The following is a 13495-nucleotide window of genomic DNA, read 5'->3' on the forward strand; positions in this document are numbered from 1 at the left end:
CATTCCCCTGTTCGTTTTAAAAAATGTGTGAAGCAGCAGACTGAGTAGAAATTAATGGTAAAATTTATAGTCGCTTCCCCGACTATAAACGATTGTTTAAGAATAGTTGGTAGAGCTTCGGAAATGCATAAAGAAGGATTTTCTCCGAGAAGAAAATTTCCCGAGCTTAATACGATTTGGAATTGACAGGCAACTTGATTTCCCCCCGATTTGCTATTGTACACACATATTTCCAAACGGGTCATTCCAAATACAATCAAGATATGTTATTGACGTAGGACTAAGCCTTTGATTTATATATAGGGGGTAACTTAATAAAATTGTTATTGCGATATATGTAGTATGCATCATTAGACGAGAAATTTGTGTTGCATTTTTTCATCAAAACACAAACAGTGATAACATTAAACCAAGTAAAAAATTTGAAGAATAAAAAACGCATGCTTGTTACAATGATTGAGCAGTAAGCGTCTAAAATCGGACAATTGTGGCGACGCGACCTCTATTTAATTTTCAACTTTTACTCTCAATATGTTTCCGGAAGACGTAATCCTACATTAAAATTTTTATGGCAATCAGTTGGCGAGCGAAACAAAATTGTTCAAGTGTATTAAATAGACAAATTATAGTTGAATTTGAAACGATGTCGATGTCTGTTTCATTTAAATAATATGTGAGTACACAAAATCATGAATCCGGAAATTTATATGACGAAACTCCTAGGTTGATCCTAGGTTCATTGATTCAAAATAACTAGGACTTCGACATCAACACAGAATTTGTGAGTGAAGATTTTGAGATTTTTTTATGAGAACCGATATTTCTTGACTCAAAAATAGAATCGTTTGATTTTCTGACGATTGGACCCCTGATTTGGAATATAATAAAAGGAATCTTCTCGTCAAATTAAAAGATACCAATCAAACCGCATATTTCTAAAAGTGATGACATTCATCGCATACAACATAAGATTTATCATGCGAAAGAACAACGTCGCACATACAATAGACGACAGGGCTGTATTAATGATAATTGTTTGAAAATAAACCTCCAAATTTAGCGTTCAGCAGTTTTCGTTATTTCACGATTTTCTTCCAATGTTTGCCCTCACAAAAAAAACCCATTCATTTCTTCGAACGACAGCGAAGCGTGGTATGTTTGATCCTGTAAGTGCTTTATTTTGTTTTGTTTCTCAAACTTAATTAAAGATACACAATACACGCTTATTTCTGAAACGTGTCCAAACAACTATGTGTACGCATGCTCGCATACGTTCCGTATAACTTCATCGCCGTTCAAATATCATAAAGTTTCTCCGTTTGAAACGTTTGAAATAAAAACAAAATAATGCTGAATACGTTTATTTTTGGTACTGCACGCTATTGTTGTTGAGTACGGAAGCAAAAACCATCCTGGATAAAAGAACATCTCTTATATGAAACTGTAAAACTATACCGTCCATACCGTAGAACATTAATGTTTTGATGTGATAACACAGCAGGAACACTTTTTGTTACCAATCATCTTTGTCATGAACAACTCGCGATGAATCTTTTTGGCTTCAGCTTAATGAATAAATGTGATGCAGACACAAGTCGTCGACTATTCTAAGGGAGGTGTTCACAGATGCTCAAGCTTGCTATTTATCGTTAATGATCAATTGATATCGACTATCTATGTGAGACATTAGGAACAATTTAGTAAAAACACATCAAACATGTAAAGAAAAATCGAAACTTACCAGTGTGTAATGTTGGACAGCTCTGCAAAAAGCACAACACAATAATCCAGCTTCGAAATAGGCAATTCAAGTTTCTTGATAGTCCCAGCACAAAAACAGTATTTATCATAATTCAATCTTTGGTGTAGCACCTTCACTGTGAGCTTTATCAGCTTTCCCGTCTACAAAACCGTCAGCACAGAGTTTGATGCCAGGGGTCGCCACCTTCCAAATTTTCAAGCATACCACATACCGAACAAAGAATTTGGAATACGGAGCGAGTTTAAACTCTTTGCGACACTGATTTTGAACACTTTCATCTCGCCTCTGAACCGAAATTGCTAACACAATTAACTATTCTCGTTTTTCTTCGCACAATGGTAGCCACTGGTCGTATTATCATTTTAAGTTTATCCTCTCAACTCCTTGTTTGACTACGTTAGTTTCTCTGTGGGAAGATAAGAAGATTACTTTCATTTTTATGGTACATCATTGATGTTGGTTTGGTCTGACATTGGACCGCTCGGTTCCAGGCTACTGCTGGTATGTGTGTGTGTTCATTGATGTCGTAATCAAGTCTCCGGCAGGCCAGCCATATTCAGACCCTGAGCTGTGAGCACAAGCCGAACGATGGAGAAGAAAAGTTATGGGAGCTCAATTTATCTTCAGAATCTTTCCGCTTTTGTTACTTAGCCAAATTATTTCGTTGGATGTACCATATACATACGTATTTTACTGACATCGAGACTTACATCGAGTCCAATGTCAAATGCGTACGAAGAAAACGGTGTATGATAGGAGAGGACCTTGCTACCGAAAACGATGAGCGATTTGAGATGAATAAATTCAAATGATCAAGTTTTTTTTATGTTTCTTTAGGCGAGTTTTTGCGTACGTGACGTTTGTGTGGTTTTTATGATAATTGCAGTTCATTGTTATTTTGATTGAAAAACTGGAAAACGAGTTGCAAATGAGAAATCAATATTTTTAATTGATTCCAATTGTGAGTCGCGATTGAATTGCCAAAATGACATGTTTAATTTTTTTTCAATTTCTTTTATTGAAGCACAAAGAATCAATTTTGCAATTCCAATCAATGGAGACATTTTTGAAACGTATTTCACCGGATTTGTTATTGCAATCAAACTGTGGGGGGCATACGCGTAAATCAACACAGAAAAACGGCCTGCAGTCCTATGAAAACCAAATGACACCTGTAAAAGATTTCACTGGAATATCAATGCAATCAACCGTTCCGGATTTTACATTTATACTCCACGATTCTGTAAGGTTTCAGCTGTCCCATGACAACATACCGATATTGTTTTTTTGGGAAGTAAAATGCAGACAAAACAAGTGCAACTTTACGCTCTTTTTCTGTTAGTTCCGAAAAACCAGTGAGGAAGGTTTTGTTTCCAAACATAAGCTTACAATCGAAGTGTTGTATACTTGACGATAATTGTTGGAAATTATAGTTTCTCATTTTTTTCAATACCAAGCATCAAGATGACTCTCGCTGAAACATCGCTGTATCATGCTGTATCATGGCTGTATCTAAGAAAAAGACTTGTACATAGGTCCGGAAAGTAAAAAAGCGATTTATAAGATCTATGGTGTGTAAAACCCCTTTACCCGCAGTTTATTTTTCAACTAGACTCCTTGGTCGGTTACACATCTAGTAAATCGCTGCTCTGTTGAATTTTTGAACGCCCTAGGATATGTCAATGCACAACTTGTCAAGCATTAGCTCATTCGAATTACCACGAGCGTGACACGATATTATTGGTTAAGAGGTTATCGAAACATTATCGAAATGCAACAAGCTGTAATAATGAGGTTTGTTTGTAATTAGATTATTATCTCGTCTCCCTGTGAAGACACATTCTATATTTCACCGACGAATTCAACGAAAAGGATATCTGTTCGATTGCATTTATACTGCGATGTCGAAAACTGACAGACGATGCAACGTCATTAGTGATGAAACAATGTTCAATATAATTGGATGCGACAGATTCTGTCGTATTCGACGACCAGTCATAAAATTCTCGAATCCTCGTTAGATACAAAAGACTATTGAACTGGGTTGAAGCAAGGTAATAGCCAGGGGATGTTTCAACTAATTTACTAACTGCTGGATTCAAACGCTAAAGATTCGATGCTACTGGCAGCATCCCAAAACTAAATACGGTAATAGAGAATGAGACAGCATTATTCAGAATCATACACAACCGGAGAAATTCACATCTAGATTAGACTAGAAAATAGTTAAACACTATCTTATTAGTTTTTATTCCCAAAATATATTTTTTATTAAGGCACATGTGGCGTTAGCCTAACGGGGCCGGGAGTCCAATATTTTGACAATTTTTGTCTTACAACTATATTAGTAATATGTAATCGATTACTCTCGGTTGGCTCGAGGTTAGTATTACAAGTGTTCTCATAATTGGTATGTTGCAGTCTTCGATGCTCTGTACTTGTGCCGACACGGGATACTTCCTATTGGGATGCAGCTGACCATTAATCAGCAACGCCCCCCTAGTCTGTACCCCATATCTAGCGTGGTGCGTCTTTCTCGACTCGAGGAATCCAGGATAGAATGGTCACTAGCCGGCGCAATCATCAGCTCGTGTAGAGTTGTCATGAGCGGTACAACCTTTGGCTCTTGTTGAATGATCAGTGGACTGCACAACCTTCGTGGACTGCACAACCGTGCAACTGTAAAGAGTGTGTGTATGTATTGCCGCGACTAAGTAAAAGTTTATCGATCGGATAGGAGGGATATGAAACGGGGACACAACGAAGGAAACATCATTAAACGTTGACATCGGCGTTTCTGAGGAACAGGTATAGATGAAGCAGAAGATCAGGATCCCGGCTACCTAAGATATCCCGGACGGGGATATCCGATTGTCTGCCTTTTGTTCTCAGTGCTCTAGAGAGCTGAGAGCGAGCAGCATGGAACCGGATACACGACCAGACAACATGCTCGATGTCGTGGTAGCCATCGCCACAATCACAAAAATTGTTTGCTGCGAGCCCAATGCGATAGAGATGCGCGTTTAGGTTGTAGTGATTGGACATAAGCCGAGATATCACGCGAATGAAATCACGACCTACATTCAATCCCTTGAACCATGCACTCGTCGAGACCTTAGGGATAATCGTGTGTAACCAACGACCGAACTCATCTTCACTCCACATGCGCTGCCAACTAACGAGTGTGTCCTGACGAGGAATGTGAAAAAAATCATTATAAGCAATTTGCCTTTCAAAAAGTGTGCCTTCTGAAGCGCCCACCTTAGCTAGCGAGTCCGCTTTCTCATTCCCCGGAATCGAGCAATGAGAGGGAACCCATGCTAAGGTAATCTTGAATAATTTTTCGACCAAAACACTCAATAGATGTCTTATTCTTGTTAGGAAATAAGATGAGCGTTTATCAACTTTCATTGAGCGGATTGCCTCTATCGAGCTGAGACTGTCTGAAAAAATAAAATAATGGTCGATGGGCAGTGTTTCAATGATCCCTAGAGCATAGTATATCGCACCCATTTCTGCGACATACACGGAACAAGGATCTTTGAGTTTGAAAGAGGCACTGGAATTTTCATTGAAGATGCCGAAGCCAGTGGACCCGTTTATGTATGAACCGTCAGTAAAGAACATTTTATCAGATCCAACTTTCCCATAATTTTCCGAAAATATCGACGGAATAACATTGGAGCGTAGGTGATCTGGTATTCCATGGATTTTTTGTCACATGGACAGATCAAAAATGACAGAGGAATTGCAAAAGTATGGGAAGCAAACTTGGTTGGAGATGCCTGGTGAAGGGTGCACGTCGTGGGTAAGCTACTCATGGTATAAAGACATAAAACTTGACTGAGGAGTCAGTTGTAGTAGATTTTCGAAGCTATCAATCACCAATGGATTGATGATCTTGCAACGGATGAGAAATTTGTAGGATAATTCTGTGAACCGAAGAGTAAGCGGGGGTACTCCTGCCAAAACTTCGAGACTCATCGTATGTGTCGAATGCAAACACCCCATGGCTATACGCAAGCAACGAAATTGTATCCTCTCCAGCTTGAGAATATGAATCCTGGCAGCTGATCGGAGGCAAAAACTGCCATATTCTAACACTGACAATATCGTTGTTTTGTACAACTGAATGAGGTCTCCTGGATGGGCACCCCACCATGTTCCGGTTATTGTTTGGAGAAAATTGATTCTTTGCTGGCATTTCTGTTTCAAATACGCAATGTGTCTCCCCCAGGTACATTTAGAATCAAAATATACACCCAGGTATTTGAAAAACATAGAGTGTTGGATCGTTTTGCCGGATAGGTGAAGCTGGAATTGGGCGGGTTCGTGCTTCCTAGAAAAAACGACCATTTCAGTTTTCTCCGTAGAGAATTCGATACCCAGCTTGAGGGCCCACGTGAACAGATTGTTCATGGTATCTTGCAACGACTTTTGCAGAGCGACGGGATTAGTACCCGTGATGGAAATAACTCCATCGTCTGCAAGTTGTCTCAGCGTGCAGTCTCTAGTTAGACAATCATCCATATCATTGACGTAAAAACTGTACAAGAGGGGGCTTAGGCAGGAGCCTTGCGGTAGGCCCATAAAACTGTAACGAGAAGATTTTGAGTTGCCATGAGAGAAATTCATGTGCTTTTCTGACAGTAAATTGTACAGGAAATTATTCAGAATTGGTGAAAGTCCACGATTATGAAGTTTCTCTGAGAGAATTTCCATGGAAACTGAATCAAATGCCCCTTTGATATCGAGGAAAACGGAAGCCATTTGTTCTTTGCGAGCAAATGCGATTTGGATTTCAGAAGATAGCAGCGCGAGACAATCGTTCGTCCCTTTACCTCGGCGGAAGCCAAACTGCGTATTTGACAGCAAATTGTTCGTTTCGACCCACTTGTCCAAACGAAGTAGAATCATTTTCTCTAACAATTTGCGAATACAGGATAACATTGCAATCGGCCTATACGAGTTGTGATCGCAAGCCGGCTTGTTGGGTTTTCGTATGGCTATCACTCTCACTTGTCTCCAGTCATGCGGGACAATATTCAGCTCCAGAAACTTGTTGAACAAGTTCAGCAAACGCTGTTTTGTCAAGTCGGGAAGATTCTTCAACAAGTTGAATTTAATCTTGTCCGACCCCGGAGCTGAATTGTTACATGAGAGGAGGGCAATTGAGAATTCTACCATCGAAAAATTCTCATAATCGCATTGGAGCGGAATATCGCGTACGACGCTTTGTGCAGGAACAGAATCGGGACAAACCTTCCTTGCAAATTTGAAAATCCAACGGTCAGAGTATTTCTCACTTTCATTGGTATGGTTCCAGCCACGCATTCTCCTAGCCGTATTCCAAAGAGTACTCATAGCGGTCTCCCTTGACAAACCATTGACGAATTTCCGCTAATATCCACGCTTTTTTGCTTTAATCAGACCTTTTAGTTTGGCTTCTAGAGCTTGGTACTTTCGAAACCATTCCACTAATCCAGTTGTCCTGAATTTTTTGAAAGCGGATGATTTTTCAAGGTAGACCTTTGAACACTCCCTGCCCCACCAAAGTGATGGAGGACGACGTCGGAAAGTGGTAGCCGGTACACGTTTCTTTTGAGCTTGAAGTGCGCTATCGTAAATCAAACTTGATATAAAATTATACTCTTCAAAGGGAGGAAGTTCATGCATCGAAATGATTGCTTCAGATATTAATTCTGCAAATTTTCTCCAGTCAATATCCTTCGTGAGGTCATACGCATTATCGACTGACTCACTAGATTTTGATTCATTGGCGATCGATAAAATTATTGGTAGGTGATCACTACCGTGGGGATCTTGGATGACCTTCCATGTGCAATCCAGGGATAATGAAGAAGAGCAGAGAGATATGTCTAGCATGCTTGCCCGTGCAGGAGGGTTGGCTATCCTAGTTGCTTCCCCAGTATTTAAAACTGTCATGTTGAAGTTGTCGCACAGATCATAAATCAACGTGGCACGGTTGTCATCGTAGAGTGACCCCCATGCTGTTCAATGGGAGTTGAAGTCACCTAAGATTAACCGCGGTTCCGGCAATGCCTCGATAATATCAAAGAACTGATGGCGGCCTACCGTAGTCCTGGGATGAATATATATCGAAGCAATGCAGAGTTCTTTGCCATTGATTTGTATCTGGCAAGCGACAACTTCAATGCCTGTAATCGATGGGATAGTGACTCTATAGAAGGAGTGACGTTTTTTGATCCCCAATAGTACGCCACCAAACGAGTCGTTACGATCTAGGCGAATAATGTTGAAATCGTGAAAATTCAGCTCGTCGGCTGAACAAAGCCATGTTTCACAGAGAGAAAATACATCACAGTTAGAACTGTGAACTAAAAATTTAAATTGGTCTAGTTTAGGGATGATGCTTCTGCAATTCCACTGTATGACAGTGGTCAAATCCTTGACCTCTTGCGCTGAATTAGGCATCGAGGGAAATGAACGCTGCTAAAAAGCCACATTTTTCTTTCAAAAATGTTCTCACAACCGGAAGCAAACATAATACTATGCTTTTAAGAGGATCATTTATATTTAAAGCATTTAAAATGTTATCCACAAGGTCTGAAAGCGCAAGCAGGCCAGGTAGTGGCTGTTGCTTCGACCGCGAAAATGGAACAGACGTGTTCGTTGTTGTTCCGGGAAGTGCTGAGGACCCCTGGTTGGTAGCATGATCACGTAAACCGGGAGGTACTTGCTTCGGCCTATTCTCAGCACGTTCAGTTCGAGGCTTCATTCCAACTTGGGAAGTTTCGGTATTCTTTCTGGGGAGTGATGGAAAAGAAGTAATTTTTCTTTTCCTGATGGCACCCTGCGATGTACCGGAACATCCGGCATTGGGAGTGTCAGCAACAGGCTCGTCGTTCTGCAGAATGGAGTAGGGATTGTCCTGTGTCGTTGGCACGGAACTCTTAAGCATTTCTGCAAAAGTCCGCTTGGAACGTTCCTTTAAGGAACGCTTGAGTTTTTCCCCTCGTTGTTTGTACACCGGGCATTGAATAAGATCATGAGGAGTCCCGCCGCAATGAAGACACTTGCGCTCTTTCGGGCAAGGATTCTCATCATGGCCCTCTCCACAATCTGCGCAACGTTTTTTATTGCAACAATAGGCGGCCGTGTGACCGAGTTGCATACATTTGTTAAATTTCATTACCCGGGGTACAAACAATCGAACAGGTAAACGAAGTGCCCCTATTGCAACGTAATTTGGAAGGGCGGAACCCTCAAAAGTCACACGAAAAGAGTTTGTCCGATTGAGAATTCTTTTGTCATTTTTATGTGACACAGATTTCAGTCGATCGCATGCAAGAATCTTCACAGTTTTTAGTGTGGAGTTCTTGAAGCGACCGACACCATCGATTATCTCTTTTCGGGTCAAACCCTTTTCGGTTATTACGCCGTCTATTTCGACGTTGCAACAGGGTACGTATACACGATACTCAATCGCAAAGAGGCAGCGCGTTATTTTGTTCGCTTGGGTCCTGCTTGAGACGACAAATCGTAGTTTGTCTGGCCCCATCCGTGTAATTTCGGTAACGTCAGAAAAATGTTGGGTTAGTTCCTTCGAAATACGAATGACATTGAGAGGTTTGGATTTTCGTCTAAAGTACACAATGAATGGGCCTTTGGAGCCTTCAGGGTATTCTTTAGGACGAAAATCCTGTTTCTCGTCGATTTCCTCATCTTCGGAACTATCAACTTCGTAAACAGAATTTTCTACCTCAATTTCTACTTCATCCTCCTGCTCTTCAGGAGGAGGTTCGGTATCAGAAATATTCAATTGTGTCAACGGGGGGTCCTTTCCGCCCTCAGCCATATTAGAAAAATCGGCCAACTGTTCGATATGAACAGAATATAATAATTATCAAAATGAATAAGTAAAAAAAATATTATAAGGTTATGCTGCGGATAATATTTATATTAATTTATTTTATTTATATAAAATTCTAAAATGAAAAAAGTTCCAATAAAATTTCAACGGTAATGTAACCAAGAAAAAATAGACACCCCTAATGCCAACGTTTGCCGATTTGGTAAACACACAGATGAACAATGGTGTAAATCGAGCACAGATGGTAGAAGGAATGATAGGAGGACAAAAGAAAAATAAACTTATACTTGCCGCTGCTGTGTGGCGTGTGTGATAAATCTGTCTGAATTGTATCCTCTGCGTCTCGGTCGCGCACCACTTTGAGCTTCGCTCTACTCCCAAGCGCAACCGATGAAAAAAACACAGTCTGATTCGATGTGGAAAAAAACACCTTTGTTGGATCGTTTCGAAAACCTATCCGATCTACTTGCGAGTTATCGAACGAATATCTTATTATTTGTCTATACTTTTCTCGCAATTCTCGTAAATATTTTTTTTTTAATTTCAGTTTAGTTTAGGAAACGCCACAGCAAATTTTGACGCGACCCTTTTCGATTTTATTGAAACTTAGTGCATATAAGCTGCTCAAAATCACAGTTTTCATTATCGTATGGCCAATTCAAATCAGGAACTTTTTTTTCTTTGAAGGGCATATTCAAAATCCTATATCATTCTTTTAAAAAATCGTTGCTCAAAATCCAGATGTCTTATTGAAATACAATATATGACAAAACTGTTGAAAAGTTAATGAACTAATAATGAATCAATGAATAACGAACTATATAAAATAACATTTTAAATACATTGTTAACAAATCTTACTCAAAAAATTAATTTAATTTTAAAAACATTTATATCTCAAACTACCCCCCTTCGATATATTGTTTTGTATATTTTTATAGACAACCCTTCCATTTTAAAAAAGTTTAGTTTGACGTATAGCGTTATCATGGTAAACTCACCACAATGGAGATATGAATTTTTGGAAATTTATGAAATTTAAATATTTTTTGAAATCGTAACCTTTTTTTTTATCTTCGCTTATTTTTCGTCGGCCTATTTCCGCCACTTTAGTGCCAATCACCGACATCAAGGAGGCGACTCCACCTGTTCCTACCTATCTGACTCAACAACTCATGAGCCGGGCCAACTTCGTTTACTTCCCTTCCGAAGGAAGACGTAAGATTTTTCGCCTCAGAAAATTCCAACGACGCCAGCTGGGATTGAACCCAGGCCGATCGGATTGTGAGGCTGTTACGCTAATCACACAACCACTGGCGCCGTCGACAATCGTAACCTTTTGAAAAACATGAAAAATTGAATTTACAATTCTATATGAAGAGCTATATATACAATGACGGATAAAATATTAAGACCACTGCTCAAGCAAAAAAAGAAAACTTTGAGAATAAAATGATCCAATATAGTACATTTCCCAATCCAACAAACATCAAAGAAGTATTGGAAGCGTTTTCATTTTTTTATGATGGGAAATGAAAACCGTGCCTAAATATAAAATTGCTCCGTGCTCCTTTAGACAAAAATCGGTTGCCTAAAAATATATCACAATGTTACTTTACGGCAACCGTCGAGTGATTCCTTCAAAACAAGACATCTATACAATAACAAAACAATACATCTAAATCGAAAAGCAACGATACAATGCTGAATTCTAAACTATGATCAATCAGCAAAAGTCAGCCCGAAACTTTTAATAACTGATGCAGTCAAAGTTTAGCAAGAGTATGTACAGGGTCTTCCAGATTAAACGATCACGCAACAATTTTCAATAGCTTCTACAAAAGTGAACCGATTTTTATTTTTATAAAACGAAAATAAGGCTTATTTCAGGACATTTTCGATGTTACCACCCCTGTTTTCGATAACGCGTTTTAAAAGTTGTACAAAATTCTTCATGCATAACTCTAACATAACGACTTCAGAGCTGTTGAAAATCCGAGTTATTTCTTCTTTAAGTTCGTCCAAATTTTGTGGCTTATTAACATAGTAACGGTCCTTCACGTACCCCCAGAGGAATTAATCGACGACGAGAAATGTTGAAATTCTTATCATAAGAGAACAAAGTTCCATTAAGGCTTCGGTTGCTCGAGTAATACGATTTCACTAAAAATACACGTTCATGTAAATTGTACATCTTGACACTAAAAATCATCCGACCAGACTGAACAAGTAGCCGAATATTATCGTCCCGAAGTGGGGAATGCAGTGTTACAATCGACGGAGCGAATTTTTTTTATATAAGGAGCTATTCGATTTTTGTTAGTGAGCGTTTAATATGAAAGACCCTGTATAACAATCATCAAACAAATGAGTTTATTTGAGGCTTGAGGATTATTTTTTCTACATATTTCTCTAAGCAACAAATATTTTGAACGATACAGATTTTTAAAAGAAAAAGTACAGATGAAAAAGATTTCAGTAATTGTGACAAGAATCAGAGTGCTTGCAGAAAACTGACTGCTCCCAGAGATTCAATGATATAACCTCTGCTGCTGTTTTGGAGTATATTATCGCAAACATTAGACCCGTATTTATTTATTTTTCATTAGAGTGACCATTTCCATTTTAGGGTTGTCCGAGAAATCAACTTTTTCCTCTTTTTTCCAAAAGTGACTTTTTTCGAAAATTCATAACTTTTAAACTACTCGATCGATTCAGATGATCGATATATCAAATTAAAGCCAATTAATAAGTCTGTTTTTAGAAAAAATATTAAATTTGCCAATTATTTGAATTTTGCTCTCGTAATTATTGATTGTATTTGTTTTTTTGTTTTTTTGTAAAAAAAACAAATTTGTCTCTCCTTTTTTCAAAAAAATACTTTTTTGAAAAAATCATAACTTTTGAACAACTGATATATCGATCGGTCCAGTAGTATGAAAGATATGAATTTTCTAAGAAAAAGTAAAAAAAAAATGCGAAAAAATTGATTTTGGACGGCGATGCGAAAAAATGGACGGACCACCCTAAAATGGAAATGACCACCCTAATGAAATAATTAAAAAACACGAGTCAAATATTTTGCGATAAAGAACAAATGTACCACTTTTCATGAAAATCGGAGAACCACTTTATCGGTTTGACATGGAATGGCTGTATATACATATACATTGTTCCCATGTCCAATGCTACTGAATTTGAGAATCATTTGAAAAAACGGCAATAATATTAGTGTTGCGATGGCAGCAGAAGAAACCGTCAGAGCAATGGATGACGAAGACAGATGATTTTAAAGGATATTTTAGCAATTTGAAAAATATTCCATTTTAACCCTCCTATACTCGCGTATAGGTCTGACAGCCCGAGCATCAATGAGGTGGCTAAATTAAATGACTATTAAAACTTAATGAAGTTAAAGAAAAAATATTTTCTGGAGTTTTTTTTCATTCAATTATATCTTTCTTCGAATAAATATCAATAACGTCTAAAAATACACAACAGCAATAACACAGAGACGCGTACAGTTCAAAGTACACAAATAACGATTTTTCGCGAGAGTATAGGAGCGTTAATAATATGACGCTCAAGGCTGCTGTTTAACGATCTCAATATGCCTCACTTTTCGACATAGGGTAAAACAAGGGGAGAAATTGGACTACCTAAGCAAATCGCCTAATATTTCCAATCCAATACGGTCTAAACAGATAATGGCACATTGAACAGTTGTTTTCTCTTAATCAATAATGTTTAATCATTATATAATGCTTCAATCTACCAAATATATCATAAAATAAAAAAAAAGATTTTTGGACATTAAAATTTAATGCGGAGTGATTTGGACCGTCTGTGGGGTGATTTGGTCCAGTGTGTATTCCATCG

At 38.5% G+C, this 13495-nt stretch overlaps 1 protein-coding gene across 6 annotated transcripts in view; it reads right to left on the minus strand.

Annotated features, from left to right (window-relative positions):
- Positions 1–13495, minus strand: part of LOC129768731 (uncharacterized) — a 168194-nt gene that overhangs the window by 98041 nt on the left and 56658 nt on the right. For all 6 annotated transcript variants that reach the window (XM_055770570.1, XM_055770572.1, XM_055770571.1 and 3 more), the window contains exon 2: positions 1742–2168. In XM_055770570.1, the coding sequence (XP_055626545.1) occupies positions 1742–1850 (109 nt within the window). In that variant the 5' untranslated portion in view covers positions 1851–2168. The remainder of the gene's footprint in view (positions 1–1741; positions 2169–13495) is intronic.

The sequence above is a fragment of the Toxorhynchites rutilus genome, chromosome 2 (assembly GCF_029784135.1).
Source record: "Toxorhynchites rutilus septentrionalis strain SRP chromosome 2, ASM2978413v1, whole genome shotgun sequence".
NCBI lineage: Eukaryota > Metazoa > Arthropoda > Insecta > Diptera > Culicidae > Toxorhynchites > Toxorhynchites rutilus.